The sequence below is a fragment of the Sciurus vulgaris genome, assembly GCF_902686455.1.
Source record: "Sciurus vulgaris genome assembly, chromosome: 2".
NCBI lineage: Eukaryota > Metazoa > Chordata > Mammalia > Rodentia > Sciuridae > Sciurus > Sciurus vulgaris.
In genome coordinates, this window is record NC_136462.1 from 178,913,992 (window position 1) to 178,929,949 (window position 15,958).

The 15,958-nt window shown below is 53.2% G+C and overlaps 2 protein-coding genes across 3 annotated transcripts in view; one reads left to right on the forward strand and one right to left on the reverse strand.

Moving 5' to 3' along the window:
• The window catches only part of HCK (HCK proto-oncogene, Src family tyrosine kinase), a 38,464-nt gene that overhangs the window by 16,147 nt on the left and 6,359 nt on the right, over window positions 1-15,958 (forward strand). For both annotated transcript variants that reach the window (XM_079128230.1, XM_079128231.1), the window contains 8 exons: window positions 2,641-2,683; window positions 2,927-3,026; window positions 3,696-3,794; window positions 5,045-5,148; window positions 7,873-8,022; window positions 8,511-8,663; window positions 9,975-10,154; window positions 11,054-11,130. In XM_079128230.1, coding sequence (XP_078984356.1) covers window positions 2,641-2,683; window positions 2,927-3,026; window positions 3,696-3,794; window positions 5,045-5,148; window positions 7,873-8,022; window positions 8,511-8,663; window positions 9,975-10,154; window positions 11,054-11,130 — 906 coding nt within the window. The remainder of the gene's footprint in view (window positions 1-2,640; window positions 2,684-2,926; window positions 3,027-3,695; window positions 3,795-5,044; window positions 5,149-7,872; window positions 8,023-8,510; window positions 8,664-9,974; window positions 10,155-11,053; window positions 11,131-15,958) is intronic.
• NOL4L (nucleolar protein 4 like) overlaps window positions 14,793-15,958 on the reverse strand; it is a 384,060-nt gene continuing 382,894 nt past the window's right edge. Inside the window, exon 12 of the transcript XR_013761981.1 lies at window positions 14,793-14,802. The gene's annotated coding sequence lies outside the window, so the exon portion shown is untranslated. The remainder of the gene's footprint in view (window positions 14,803-15,958) is intronic.

The following is a 15,958-nucleotide window of genomic DNA, read 5'->3' on the forward strand; positions in this document are numbered from 1 at the left end:
ATCTCCAGGTGCTGCCCAGGCAAGGAGGTTGCCCCCGTCCTGCAGAGTGCCTCATCTCCCGGCGTGAGCCCCAGTAGCCAGGCTGAGTGAGCACACAGCCCCAGCCTGGGAGGCCACCAAGCAGCACTCAGAGTGACACCCGACCAGACCAGTCCCAGTAGCAGCTGCAGGAGCGGCAGGAATGGTAGAATCTGTGTCACCGTGCAATAACACACTAGCAGTCGTAGTGAGCCGGTAGTGGCCGTGGGACAGCCACCGTAGCCACAGGGACGACACAAAGGAGTGGATAGAGACAGAGTCAGGCTGGCAGAGGGGACGCTCACTCTGCCCGTCCAGTCTCCTGTGGACCAGGCGCTGTCCTGCGCGCTTTGGGAGAGTTAACGTGCTGGGTCCTCACAGGCAGCCCGTCGTAGGTGACAGTTTGTACTCTACCCTCTTCACGGATGAGGCTCGGAGGTTAACCCGCTGGCCGAAGGCCTCCCTAGGCTGGGGCCGGCGCCCAGCCTGCACAGCGCAGGTTCCTAGGGTAACTGGGGCGGAAGCAAATGCTAATGCAGGGGACAGTCATCGAGGTGGTGACAGTGCGGCTGATGGATAGCGGTGGCAGCCATAGTCGTGTGACCGTGGCAGCGGTGACGGGGCGACAGTTTGTCTGTTCCTGTTCTTGAACACCTGTGTGGCCTGGGCACCACACCGTGATTCCCCACCCAAAGCTGGGAGGCAGGGGTCAGGCCACCTCACAGCCAGGTCACCAAGGCTCGAAGGGGTGGGATGGCTCCAGAGGGTCGCACGGGGGAGACCCTGCCGCCAGGGCTTTCTAACCCCCGACCCGGAGCCCTCCCACTCCTGCAGTCCGTCCCCGTCTGAGGGTGGCTGGGGGCTCGAGCAGTAGGCTGCCTCCCCAGGTGGGGTGCAGGCCTTCCTGGGGCGGCCCGCAGGGAGCTCTTCCTCCTTGGAGGGAGGCGGGTCCCCCTAACCCTGACTTCTCCATCCCCAACCTGCCCCTCAGCCTCCGCCCCAGGACGGCCAGTAGAGATTGAAGAGGCAGATCCTGCCCCAGTCCAGCCGCCGCTTCCACGCCCCTTCACAGGACAGGAGTCCAGGCTTGCCCTTCCTCTTTGACTTTGACCCCTGTGAGCACAGCCTGAGATCACATGGTCTTCTGATCCTAGTGAGGCCCTGAACCCGAAGGCACTCCCAGGTCTGCTCTTCTTCTAGCCTGTGTGGCCCTGGGCCCTTCCTGGGGCGAAGGCTCCCAATTCCCAGGTTCTCAGAGGCCCTCTGACTTGTCACCAGCAAAAGGCAGAGGGCTTCTCCCACCAGCGTCTGGTTGTCCTTTCTGAGCATCAGATTTAAGGGTTGTTGTTATCAGCTGCTCCTTGCCCCTCTGGTGCAGGGCACGGTCTGGAGATCAGTTAGCTAAGTGTTCCTCCAAGAAAGGGTTCCCAGGTCACACCAGTTTGAGAAACACTGGGAGAAACAGGCTCCTTCCCTGCAGGTCTTCTCAGAGCCTTTGTGAATCTCTGTATGAAATTTGTGAATCCCACCCCCCAAAATCAGGTCTTCCAGTGTTGTTTTTTTCTTTTTTTTTTTGAGGGATGGGGTACTGGGGATTGAACTCAGGGGCACTCGACCACTGACCCTCATCCCCAGCCCTATTTTGCATTTTACATAGAGACAGGGTCTCACTGAGTTACTGAGGGCCTCGCTTTGGCTGAGGCTGGCTTTGAATTTGAGATCCTCCTGCCTCAGCCTCCTGAGCCACTGGAATTACTGGCATGGGCCACCATGCCCAGCTAAGAAAATGTTTAATGACGTGTGACAGACAAATATACTCTCCTTGAAAATAAAGAATCACAAATTACAACTAGAGCTACAGCATCCACTGCCCAATGCTCCCCCGGCCAAAGTGCCCCAGCCCCCAGAAGCATCCGTGGTTGTCAGTTTGGTGTAGATGTTTGCAAAACTTTTTCCATGAATTCACACTCACACCGTCTAGTGTGAGGCCACGGAAACTATTAAGGATATGTGAGTGCGTGTTTTACGTATGTGTACCGTACTTATCACTCTTCAGAGCTAGCTTTTTTTTAATCCAATGATGTGTCTCTGAGGTCAAGTTATATCAGTAGTGAGTCTTGACCTTCCTCTTCTAAGATGCTAGAACGCCATGATCTAAGTGGCCGTCCCCTTTGAATGGACACTTAGATTTTTTCACATACATAATGGAGTCATTTGTTCATGGGAAATATTAGTGGATCTACAATTCCTTCAAACACTGGAAAACACTGATCTGGACCAAATTCCCCATGTATGTGGAGAGGAAGGGTCAATCCAAGTATGTCCAAGGCCCAGGGCAGAGGCCTTAACTCAAGAAACCTGGCAGGTGTTAACTCTGCCTCTGATGTGCTGTGTGACCTTGGACATGTTCTTTGCCCTCTCTGGGCCCCCTCCCATGGCACACAGGGTAAGATGTGTGCAAGGGTAAGATGGCAATCCTTTTTTTTTCTTTCCGTGGATCTGGGGACAGAACCCAGGCCTGCATGCCGGGCAGGTGCTCTACCACTGAGCTACACCCCAGCCGCTTCCATGGCTTCTCCCACCTTCTCAGACTCATTTTCTTCTCCTGCTTCTTCCTTCCAGGGGCCTAACAACAACAATGGCAACCCCCCGGGGCTTGCGGAGGGTGAGTACCTGGCAACCAGGTGCAGTGGAGTCCTGTACCTGGGAGAGGGTTGGGCTAAGTTCTCAGTCGGAATTTGAGGCAAAAATCTCAAAGGGTCAGAGACACCCTGGAAAATCCCCTGAGTTGCCCGGAGCTCTGGGCTTGCGCGACACCGTCCAGGAACAGGCGCACAGCGCTGCCGGCTCTGGCTGTGGAAGGGCCGGCCCAGGAGCCTCACCGCCCACGCCTCTCCCTTCCCGGCAGGCTCTGAGGACACCGTCGTGGTCGCCCTGTATGATTACGAGGCCATTCACCGCGAAGACCTCAGCTTCCAGAAGGGGGACCAGATGGTGGTCCTGGAGGAGTGAGTCCCCGGCGGGTCCCCGGGACGCAGCCACCTCAGGACTGCCGCAGACTCTCGTGCCTCAGTGAAGGACCCGATAGGCTGTCATTCTGGGAGTAGAGGAGGGAGGGGGCTGTCACCCCGGTGGAAGCCACAGTAAAGGGGACCTAGCAATGGCGCAACCCAGGCAGAGGTGACCAGGCCAAGGCGCTAGCCAGGGGTCAGCTGCCCACGGCCAGGCCCTGGTTCTGCATTCAGAACCCCTGGGCCTCTGAGCTGGAAGGCTCCCATCAGCCGGGTAGGTAGAGCGCCAGGAAGTGCTGGGGCCCAACAAGGGGAGCTGGTCATGCTCAGCCAGACCCTCAGGCCCACTGGCTCTCAGCCCCAGCAGAACCCCTGTGAGTCCCCTTGGGCACCGGGCCCTGCCTTGGGCCAGAGCTACAGGTCCAGCGAGGAGGGACAGGGCCGAAGACCCAGTCCACGGGCTGTGAACTCAGGGATGGGCTGACCTCCGGCTGAGTGGGGACTGTGTCCACACCTGGCCATGGGGCTCAGGACAGTCATGGCCCTGCCCTTCATCCTTTTGGCCTCCTGGGGATGGAGGACTCTCTAGGCCAAGCCGGGGGACCTGAAGGGACTGGAGATCGGTCCCTCTGCTCCCTGACTCCTCCTCTCCCTCCTGTCCCTCAGATCTGGGGAGTGGTGGAGGGCTCGGTCTCTGGCCACCAGGAAAGAGGGCTACATCCCAAGCAACTACGTGGCCCGTGTGAACTCCCTGGAGACGGAGGAGTGAGTATCCCACTTCCTGCCTCCCAGAAGCAAGCGTGATGGCCTCAGGCCCTTTGCACACACATGGTCTCCCTGCTGGTGTGCTCTTCCCAGGGCTCTTGGCTTGGCTGGCTTGTTGTCCTTCGGGTCTCAGAGAGGTCGTCACTGATCACCATCTGAGGGGGGGGTCCCCTCTGCAACTCTCGCTCATGGAAGCCTGTTTTATCCTCTCAGAACATCTCTTGCTAGCAGAAAACTGATCTTGTTTCTTTGTCATTCACATGTGCACTGTCTGCCTTCCCCACCAGGGTGAGTGCTTCCACTTGGGCTCTGGAGTTAGACTGCTTGGGTCTGAACCCTGCTCTACACTTCCAAGCTACATGACCCCAGACAAGTTACTTGCCCTCTCTGTTCTTAGTTTCCTCACCTATAAACTCAGAATAAGAAAGGTGACAATTCCATAGAGTTGTTGGGTAGACGGGAAGAACTCAATGAATACTAGCTATCTTTCTCCCCAGTGGACAGCAGAGGAAACAGTGGCCTAGAGAGGGAAAGCAACTTGCTTTAAGTCGCACAGCAGGTTTGTGGCCAGCCAAGGCCAGCTGACATCTGTCCTGGGGCTTTTTCTATCATCCTTGTGAGGGTGGAAATGGATTCAGCTGGCACTCCTTGAATTTTTCCAGCCAGTATCCCAAATATTCAGAAAGAAGGAAGCAAAGTTCCCAGGATATGATCCCAATTATAAAATTCTTTACGATCTCACGTTTAAGCCTAGAAATTTGTACCAACTTCATATTCAACTGTGTGTATGCAGAGAAGGATTGACCGGAAAGCTAAGGGAGCTCAAGCGCTCACTCCACAGCCCCCCAAGACCCTGAGAGGGAGCCTCCCCAAGATCACATGTGCGCTTGTGAAATTGCAAAATTAAGATGCTTGTCCACAGTTGGTTAGGACAGCTGTCTCTGCACCCGGTCTTCCCGAGTGGCCTTGGGAAGACCCATGAGCACTGTGCATTCGTAATGCCGCATCATTTTTCCTTAAAGAAAGCCCCCCCCCACCCCCATCCCATAGGCTCAGCAAGCGGGATTTGCCTCTGGCAAAACATCTGTTTTGACATCAAAAGATGATGGCGTTTTCCAAAATCTCCGAGTCGAAGATGCTGCAGGAAGCCAGCCCCAGCCCCTGACGTCCTCCGCCCGAGCCCCGCGGCCTCGGGGGGCTCCGGAGCGGACGCCCCGCGCGCAGCTCAGCCTCTGCGTCCTCTCCCTCAGGTGGTTCTTCAAGGGCATCAGCCGGAAGGACGCGGAGCGCCACCTCCTGGCTCCGGGCAACGTGCTGGGCTCCTTCATGATCCGGGACAGCGAGACCACAAAAGGTGACGCCAGCCCTGCCCACCTGGGCCGGCCACCCCACCCTCGGGAAGCGCCCGTGGAGGGCTGAGCCGCCCGGCCCGCGGCCGAGGCTGCCGCTTCTCTCCTGCGCTCTGCGGCTCCGCGCCCGGCCCGGCCCCGCGCAGCCCCGGGAGGCGCAGGCCGCCAGCTCCCGAAGGCAGTCCATGCGGTGTGGGCTCCGAAAACCAAGCGGCCAACACCTGCTGCCCTGGAAATTCGCTAGCTTGCTTGTTCCCCCCGTGCTAGGGGTGGAACCCAGGGGCCTCCACCGCTCAGCCACACCCCCCGGCTTTCTATTTTTTTATTTTGAGACAGGGTCCACCAAGTTGTCCAGGCTGGTCTTGAACTTGAGATCCTCCTACCTCAACCTCCCAAGTGGCTGGGGTTATAGGTGTGCACCATCAAAACCGGCTGCCAGTTTTTAAAATTTTATTTATTTATTTATTTTGGTACCGGAAATTGAACCCAGGAGTGCTTAACCACTGAGCCACATTCCCAGCCCTTTTTAAACATTTTGTTTTGAGATATGGTCTCATTAAGTCACTCCAGGTGTCACTAAGTTGCGGAGGCTGGCTTTGAACTCGAAATCCTCCTGCCTTAGCCTCTGAGTTGCTGGCGTGCACTACTGTGCCCAGTTTAGCTTTCATTACTATTTTTTAAAATCACAATCTATCTTGTCCAAAAGCCTAATTTTTCCCTCGGTAAGGAAATGGGGTAGGGTAAGCCTGCAGGAAGACCCAAGCCAGCCTCCTCTGGGAGTCTACTTATAATGCTCCCTGGAGGAGGTGTTTGGAAGTTTCCATGTCTGGAGCAGCCACCTGATCCCTGTACCCTGAGGGTGACATCTTGCTGAGTAGTGATGGGGATTGAAGACATTGCATAACAACCTGGCCTCCCTGAGGCTAGCTTTCACAAGGGGATGAGCACCAGGGGTGCTGGATTCCAGACCACACACAGAGGGCCGCCTTCCACATAGTGCTAATTCACATAAATCAAGCAAGTTGCTAAAGTGTGACTTCTTGAGACCCTAAAGCAAACCCTTCGGGAGATCCAAAGCATCAGTGTGGCCAACTTGACCTATGTGGCTAGGACAGTGTCACTCACGATCAGTGTTTCCGGTCAGTGAAGGTTTATTTCCTCCCACCCAACAAGCCCCTTCAGCCCCCAGGGGGAAATAAAGACACAAAAAGAGGAGGCTTCCTGTTACCCAGCACCTCTCCTGTCTGGCTGTGCCCAGGACATCTTGGGGACCGGTCTGGTCCATGCTGCAGACAGGGACAGAGAAACCAAACAAGCTTCATGGGCCTCTAGGGGCAAGAGCGAGCCTTCCCAGCTCTCTCCGCAGAGGCGTGATGGGGGCTGAACCACTGTAATAAAACTTGCCGCCTGAGGCCCCCAAATCCCACCCTTCCGAGCATGAGTCAAGCCAGCCTCGTCTTGACGGGGACAGAGTGGTTAAGAGAGGGCTCTGGAGCCAATTGCCTGGGTTTGAATCCTGGCCTTGCCACTTACCAGCTGTGTGGCTAAAGGTGAGTTACTTCACCTCCCTGGGTCTCAATCTCCTCATCTATAAAACAAGGCTGGTAATATTAAAAGCTCTACCTCAGGGGGGTATTCATTATTATAAATAATACAATTAATATGACTATAATTCATTATAATAAATGTTATTCCTTTTCATTCATCATTCATTCGTACAGGTGCTTAGAACAGCTCCTGGCATGCATGGTCAGCTGTTATTCATTCACCAGTTTAGCTGGGCTGGGGTGTGGCTCAGTGGCAGAGCGCCTGCCTAGCATGCACAAGGCACTGGTTTGATCCCAACACCACCAACAATAAGGATAAGCTAAAGATAAGCCTTCCCCAAATCCTATGACATTTAGAGGAAAACAAAAGAGAGTTAGTGACATGCCCAAGGGCACACAGCTGGCAAATGGCAAACTGTAGTCATGGACTCAAAGACCTGTGTGTTTCTGGTCCTCGGGAGTACATGTGCTGAGTTCCTTCGTTGCTGTAACAAAGTACTACAAACTCAGTGGCTCAGACCAATGTACATTTTTTTTTTTTTTTTTTTTTTTTTTTTGGTACAGGGAATTGAACCCAGGGGCCACATCCTGGGTTCACATCCCTTAACCACATCACTTAACCACTGAGCCATATCCCCAAGCCTTTCTGTATTTTATTTAGAGACAGGGTCTCACCAAGTTGCTTAGGGCCTCGCTAAGTTTCTGAAGCTGGCTTTGAACTCTTGATCCTCCTGCTCAGCCTCCTGAGCTGCTGAGATTACAGGGGTGTTCCACAGATGGATGTAAGTGGTAGATAAATACTGAGGAGGAGGATGACAGGAAACACTTACTGAGTGTTTGTTCCTAGTACTTCATACAAGCATCACCGCTTTTGAACACCAGGCAAGACAATGAGGGAGGAAGGGAGGCATGACTGTTCCCATTTTACAGATGAGGAAACTGAGGCACAGAGGCAATACAGTCACCTCTTGCCCAAAGTCTCGTGGCTGGACATGGCAGAACCAGGGTGAGAACCCAGGAGCCTGATGCCACAGCCCACTCCTCCCTGGTGTGCTCCTGCCCAGGTGCCAGGATGGTGCCTGCAATGGCTTCACGGAGGTGGCGGGAAGGGTGTCGGGTGCTGGCAGGAGACGGCGGGCTGCCAGGGTGCCGTCCTGAGGCGTTTCCCTCTGGCCGCGACAGGGAGCTACTCTTTGTCGGTGCGAGATTACGAGCCCCAGCAGGGAGACACGGTGAAGCACTATAAGATCCGGACCCTGGACAGCGGGGGCTTCTACATCTCCCCGAGGAGCACCTTCGGCAGCCTACAGGAGCTGGTGGCCCACTACAAGAGTGAGTCACGCCCCAGGCACAGCCCGCACTGCAGAGCTGCCCCTGACCTCGAGGTCCTCCCCAGAAAGGGCGCCAGCACCGTGGTTTTCCTATCTTAGTGCCTTTGTTGGGTCTTGTTCGCTTTGCTTGGTGGAGCTGGGGTGGAAGGCAGGGCCTCACTCACGCTGGGCAGATGCTCTGCCTCTGAGCTGCAGCCCTGGCCCCCAGACTTCCCACCAAGATGGGCCTGTCCCCTGGAGTCCCAGGCTCTGTGTGCACTTTCTGACCCTCTCAGCTGCTCTGGACTCTCCTGCAGGCTTGTTGGGCAAGAGGGTGGGAGAGGCGAGATGTCCAGGCGGCATCCTGTCCTGCTCTGCTCTCTCGGGGACGTCCCTGTTGGTGAAAGGCAGGTGGAATGTGGACCAGAACTCCGACAGGAGGCCTCTGAGGGCAAGCTCCTGCTGGCTCGGAGCTTGCTGTCCTCAGCTGACCAGGGGACTCTGTTCCAGAGGGGAAGGATGGCCTCTGCCAGAAGCTGTCAGTGCCCTGTGTGTCCCCCAAACCCCAGAAGCCATGGGAGAAAGATGCCTGGGAGATCCCTCGGGAGTCCCTGGAGCTGCAGAAGAAGCTTGGCGCTGGGCAATTCGGGGAAGTCTGGATGGGTAAGGATCCACAGGCCCGAGAGGGGAGGGCGCCAGGGGAGAGAGCGCGCTGGCTTCCAGGAACTCCCTGCAGCCAAATGACCGGGGATTTGAATACCAGCCATAAAGGGCAATTCCTCTGATAGCAAACCGAATCTCCCTGCTGTCCACACTCTTGCCTCTGAAGCCAAGCCTATTGCGATCCAAAACTTCCTTCTGGGAATTGGGAGTCCTAGAGAAGGAATTCCCCCATGGAGACGGGCTACCGTGTGGGGTTGACAGAACCAGAGGCCCCTTGGGAGAATGAAAATGAAGAATGAGGAAGTGTAGCTTGGAACTGTCCAGGTGAGCTCAGTGCTGGCAGCCAAGGACGAGCTATTCTGAGCCCCTGTCCTGTGCCCAGCAGCATGTCAGACATTGTGTGCACAGAAAGGCACACTCTGCCCCTGCTGTCCTTGAGCCTTGGGGTGGACAGGACTCCTGGCCCAGGACCCGGTGCCCCCGCTGTGTGAATTCTGCACTCTGCTCCCACCGGAGTGCAGACAGCTTGCAGAGATGCCAACCATTCCGCAGGGAAAGTCAGCTGAAAAGCCACACGTTGCAAGTACATTTATTGAGAGCCTGCCATTGGCCAGGCACCCAATGAGAAGAAAGGGGCAAAAAGATAATATGGAGAGGAGGGTGAGAAGGGAGTGCAGCTGCAAAACAAAGCTGGGGCACATGGGGCCCTAGAGCTTTACTCCAGGAGGCCCCAGATCTGGAGCTTCCCAGAAGCCAAGGAGCAGATGGAAACCAAAGCAATCAGGAAATCAATGAGAAGCACAAGATGAAGCAGGGTACCAAGTCCCAGGGGTGGGATGGGGTTGGCGCTCGAGGGACTGAGTGACATGCAGGGTGATTTGTGTATGCCCAGCAAGACGAAGTTTGGTAGAGGACAAGGCTGGGGAGGTGGACATGCCAGATCATGCAGGGCATAATGAGTCTGCTGTTTATCTCAAGAGCAGTGTTAAGGTTGAGGTGAGGTGTGGGGTGTGTGTGTGTTAACCTAAATGGTCCATCAGAAAGAGTGTTTATCATTTCCACTCTGCAGATGAGGAGGAAACCATAGCTCAGAGAGGTTAAGTGACTTGCCCAAGTACACACAGCAGGGAAGCAGCAAACCAGCCTTCCAGCCCACACGCATCTGAGCCCAAAGCCAGTACTGTCCTTCCCTGTCTAAGGACTGGGATGGGCAGAGAGGGCGTTCTGGGGAGGCCTGTCTGCAGTGGGTCTTCCAGGGATGGAGGAAGGCCAGTGGATTTTAACCACCTCCTGGCTCCTTGTCCCCTTCAGCCACCTACAACAAGCACACCAAGGTGGCCGTGAAGACGATGAAGCCCGGGAGCATGTCGGTGGAGGCCTTTCTGGCAGAGGCCAACCTCATGAAGACGCTGCAGCACGACAAGCTGGTGAAGCTGCACGCGGTGGTCACGCAGGAGCCCATCTTCATCGTCACGGAGTTCATGGCCAAAGGTACACATGAGTGCTGCGGACAGCTGAGGCGACTTTGCAGGTCTGGCCAGGAGCTCTGCCAACAAGTGCTCAGTGGGCACCAGCCCTCCTGGTTCATGGGGTCACTGAGGGAAAGGGAGGACCTGGGCCACCGGCGGAGGAATTCCCGGAGTGATGAGACGAGAGGCACGTGGGTCCCTGATGGGTTCCCCATGCGCCCCCAGAGACCAGGTGAGGCGTCCTCCTCAGCCCCCATCCTGGTGCCCAGGGCTCTGGAGAAAGAGCAGGGGGGAAAGCCAGCATTTCCCAGGGGCATTTCTGAGGTGGCCATTCCAGGACCATTTTCAATCCCTGCCCATTTAGGAATCCACGGAAATACTCCATCGCAACCTTGAGTGTGATCTGAAATCACAAAACTCCCTTTTCTAAATATACAGTTGTGCCAGTTTATTTATAAACTCGGTCTCAGGTGCCCCGACTCAGAGGGTCGTCTCAGCCAGAGAATTCAGCTGGCAACCAAAAAGTCCCGTCAGAAAAAAAACTCAGATTCTAGTCCTCAAACATGCGGAATGGGAAGCGTTCATTAACCCCCCACCCCCTGGCTGGGGCTGTAGCTCAGTGGTAGGTGGTAGGGTGCCTGCCCAGCGGTGCGAGACCCTGCTTCAGTCACAAGCACCACCCATGGAGACATAAACCCGGCTGTGGCTGGAGAGGGTGTGCACCTCTAATCCCAGGGGGATTAGAGCAGGAGGAGCTCTAGAGACCAGGAATTCCCGACCACTCTGGGCAACACGGTGAGTCCCAGTCTCAAAAAAAAAAAAAAAAAAAAAAAAAAAAAAAAAACCCATTGCAAAAAAAAAATTTTAACCATATACTAAATAGTAAGAGTAGTAAATGTTCCTTCTCCCTCCCCCATGCAGGAAGCCTGCTGGACTTTTTGAAGAGTGGAGAAGGCAGCAAGCAGCCTTTGCCAAAACTTATCGACTTCTCAGCCCAGGTAAGAGCCTCCTGGTGAGGCTCGGGGGAGAGGGACAGGAGTTCAGTTATTGATTCAACAGTGGTTAGCTAGGTGTGGTGGCACACGCCTGTAATCCCAGTGGCTTGGAGGCTGAGGCAGGAGGATCGCAAGTTCAAAGCCAGCCTCAGCAATTTAGCAAGACCCTAAGCAACTCAGCGAGACCCTGGCTCTAAATAAAATATTTTTTAAAAGATTGGGATGTGGTTAAGCACCCCTGGGTTCAATCCCCGCTGCAAAAAAAAAAAAAAAAAAAAAAAACTGTTATTGACAGTCCAGTATAAAAGCATGCTTTTGTGTGGATAGTTGTCCCTTGGTATGCATGGGGACTGGGTCCATGGATGGTCAAGTCCCTTATATAAAATTGCATACACAGTGTTTGCATATAACCTACATATATCGGCTCATAAACTTTAACTCATCTCCAGATGATTTATGATACCTAATCCCGTGTAAATATTGTGGAAATGGTTGTTATGCTGTGCTGTTTAGGGAATAATGACAAGAAACAAAACCGTAAAGGTTTGGCACAGATGCAGCTTTTTTCTAATATCTTTGGTCTGCAGTTGGTTAAAATCTGGGTGCAGAGCCCGCAGGTGTGGGGGGCCGACTCTTCCTCACAGGTACCAGCTCGTTCAGTCTTTCTGGAGTGGGATTTTCGTTGTCCATCCCTATGTGACGAACCACTCCCAAGGTCTAGTAGTTTGAATGACAACGTTTCCCATGCTGCATTTGGCTGGATGAAGCCCATGGCAAAGCGAGGGGATACGGCGCGGCGGATGTGTTCTGGTGGGCACCTGCCCGAGGAGCGCGTGTGCAGGGAGACGCTGCGTCCTCTCCAGCTCTCTCCACGCAGCCTCTCACTCCTCAGTAGTCCAACCAACCAATGCGTCTTCACAGCAGCGCCTGGGTTCCTAGAGGGAGTGTTCCCCAAGGACCAAGCCCTGAGGTGCAAATGCTTATGAAGCCTCGGCTGGCTAATATCCGGTTGGCCAAGCAAGCCACAAGGCCACGCCCAGAGTCCTGGGGGAGGAGACTGCACCAGGGCACCGATCCCGGCAGGCTCAGAGCGCTGGGCTTCCCAATGTAATAGTCTGGTGCCAGAAAGGTCATTGTCATCCCATTTTACAGAATAGGAAATTGAGTCCTAATGAAGTTAAGTACAGAGTAGGAAACTGAGGCTCAGTAAGGCTAAGTGGTGTACCCAAGTTGCTGTGCAAATTGGGAGGGGGGGTGCAGCAGTGAAGGAAACAAAATACTGCTCTCCTCAGACGTCACCATCCAGACGAGGACAGTTATTGACAACTGAATCTCCCAGAGACCCTGGCTCAGAGTCACACACACACATCTCGAAACCCCATCTAGGGGGTTAGGAGTTTGGCTCAGTGGTAGAGCGGCTGCCTGCTGTGTCTGTTCCCCTTCTCTTCCTCTCAGCCCCTCACCCCCAGCCTGGGTGTTTGTCACTTCTTCCTTGCCACATGGTCTGTCCTATCTGTGGGGAAACCAGGAGGATGGGGGGCTCAGGGAGTGCACAGCTGAGTTGCCAGGAACAATCAGAGAAGGCTTCCCAGAGGAAGCAGCCTGGAGGCTGATGTGAAAGATGAGGAAGAGCAGAATGTTCTAGACAGAAAAAACAACCATACAAAAGCCCAAAGGGGAAACAAAGGAGCTGGACCTGGTCTACTGGAGCCTCCAGGGGAAAATGCATGTTTGCACCCAGTGGGAATTGAGGGAGACCAGCAACTGGACCTGGGACTGGGTTTTCTGGAGACCTCCCAGGGCAGAACTCATTTGCATATGCAAATCTCAGAGACCCCAAGGGCACTGACAAGGTCTAACAAAAGGCTCTGCTTTCAGAGCCTGGTATGGAAATCAAGGCCTGGTGTTTTCACTGGGATGGGCTCAACCTCCAGAAACAACAGTTGGTCTGTTGCTAAATGATAACTGTCAAGTAGCAGAAACCTTGCTGGGTAGCCTGCATAGACTGTGATAAAAGCTACTCTCCCCATTTCACAGATGGGAAAACAAACCAAATAGAAAAAGAGGTTCTGGGCCTCGGTACACCCGGAAAGAAGTTGACTCTGAGCCCAGGGACAGGAAGGAGCTTACCTGGGCATCTGGTTTTCACCTCCAATCCTAGAGAGGCAGACAGGGGCAGCAGGAGGGTGCCCAGGCCCATTTCCAACTGGCTGTTGATCTAGGAACTACTCTGGGTCCCAGATTATCCTTCATCCAATGAGGGAACTGGACCACAACTGTGCTAGTCAATTTTGATAACATCTTTTAGCCACAACTCAGTTAGTGGAATGAAGTTTTGGTTTGGTTTGGTTTGGTACTAGGGATTGAACCCAGGGGCACTTTACCACTGAGCCACATCCCCAGCCCTTTTTATTTTTGATTTAGAGACAGGGTCTTGCTCAGTTGCTTAGGGCCTCAGGAAGTTGCTGAGGCTGGCTCCAAACCTGTGATCCTCCTGCCCCAGCCTCCCGAACACTGGAATTACAGGCGTGCACCACTGTGCCCAGTGTAGTAAATGAAGTTTTATATGGTAGCTAAATATATGAAATTATAAATCCAAAGAGAGCTGCTCTATTGGAAGCAAGCAGGAGGAGCCTTATATGTGGCCCTTCTTTCATCCCCCATCCCCAGACAACCTGGAGGTATCAGTAGGATTCAGCTTGAAGAGCCCTAGGTTAGAATATCCTTTCAAATTGGTCTAGCTCCAATTCTGTGACAAACCCAAGTTCCAGTGCCTCTAAGGAATAGTCTGTAAGCAAATGGGCTTAGGGTTTTGCATTAATCCCAGCTCTACCTGTGCAGATTTGAGCAAGGTAAGAATAGGGAGCACTCTCTGAAAACAGGGAACACGAATGGTCATGGCCAAAGAGAATAGTATATGGCAGGCATGGTCCCTAGCCCTTGATGTGGGCTTAGAGAATTAATCTTCACATGACCCCCTGGAGGCAAGTACTATTATCCCACTTTACAGAAAAGAAAAGTGAGGCCAAAGAATGAAATAACTTGCTTGAGACTCTGGAGCCTGGGGCTCAAGCTGAGCTGGTCCAATTCCAGAGTCACTAAGCCATTATCTTGCACTGCCTCCTAAGGCCCCCACTGAACTCATGTGACAACAGATAATTTATGAGCATCGGCCAGTGGGTACTAAAAAATGGAGACTGCCAGCCTTTTGACTGCACCGTAGAAAGTACTAGGCAAAAAAGTCCGGTAGGGTAGACGAGGAGGACTCTGTGGGGTTTCCACCCTACTCTGCAGCCTACAATTTATTTCTCTGGGATTTTTAGTTTTCTCATCTGTAGAAGTGCTGATAGCAAAAGTCCCTCTAGCCAAGCATGGCAAATGCTGTGTATTTAAGTATCATCTTAGAATAAATGAGTTATAATATCTGCCCTTAGTCTCATAACTCTGGCTAATGGTTCATCTTCTTATAAATTCCCACACTCCCCTCTCCCAACACCTCTACTCCAGAGAAAATCAGCAACTCCCAAGTTTTGCTCCCAAGTTGGACCTCCGTTCCCGCTGCCTCAGGTGCCCCCTGCTGTCCATGCCCTGCAAGTGCACCACCCACTCACAGCCCAGGAGCCCTTGGCATAGGCTTGGTTTGGTCTGTCTGGTTAGACAGACCTTCACCTTGACCTTCCCACAGTCTCATCAAATTGTCCCACTGCAGCCTTCCAGAGCCCTGGCCTTCTAGGGTTATTTAAAGGCAGCGCTGAGCAATAGATTAGAACTCTTTAGCCTGGGTTTGAGGCTGACATTCCTGACGTGTGTCCCCTCTGTAAAACAGGGATCATGAAGATTCCCGACTCAAAGGGACGGGCCAGAGGCCGATTTGTAAACTGTGTTATTTCCTGGATATCTAAGGATTAATCTTAAACCTTTTTCATCCAAACTCTTAGAGATAAATGTCGCTAAGACACAAATGCAAATCTATCGGAGGCTTCCTGGGAATGTGCCCTCCACCTGGTCTTACTGGGCAGCTACAACAGTCCAGAAATGTGCATCCAGTGTGGCTCAGTGGCACACACCTGTAATCCCCGTGCTTGGGAGACTGAGGCAGGGAGATCACAGTTCAAAGCCAGCCTTGGCAATTTAACAAGGCCCTAAGCGATTTAGCAAGAATCTGTCTCAAAATAAAATATCAAAAGGGCTGTGGCTTGGTGTTTAAGTGCCCCTGGGTTCAATCTCTGGTACAAAAAAATAAATGTGCATCAAACCATGCACGCTACATTGTCCAAATTATATTGTTCTAGTGTGTGTATGTATGAATGGGTAACAACAAATCCCATCATTATGAACAACTATAATCCACCAATAATAAAAGGAAAAAATCATGCACACTGCTGCTCGAAGTCTAATATCTCCCTTCACCATCAGAATAAAATCCAACCTCCTCTCTTGGACTGCAAGGCTGTTCCTAACTGGGATCTCCCTCTCAACTTCAGCTCTCCACATCTTCTGCCCAGCCTCCCTGGCCTTGGAGCCGTTCCACAAACACCCAGCTCAGCCCTGCCTCCAGGCCTTCCAACCTGGTATTCTTTCTGCCTGGAACATTCTTGTTTGACACCATTTTTATTATTGTCATCATTCTGATCTTTGCTAAAAATTCACCTCCTCAAACCAACTTTCCTGACCACCCAACAAGCCCCTAATACTTCCTGTCCTGGCATCCTGCCTTGTCTGTTCCTTCTGGTACTTACCAGCATCTTCAGGGGCTTTGTCCAGCTCACTGCCTGTTCAGGTAATATGTCTGGCGCCCATAAGAAACTCCTTAGATTTCATTGAATGAACA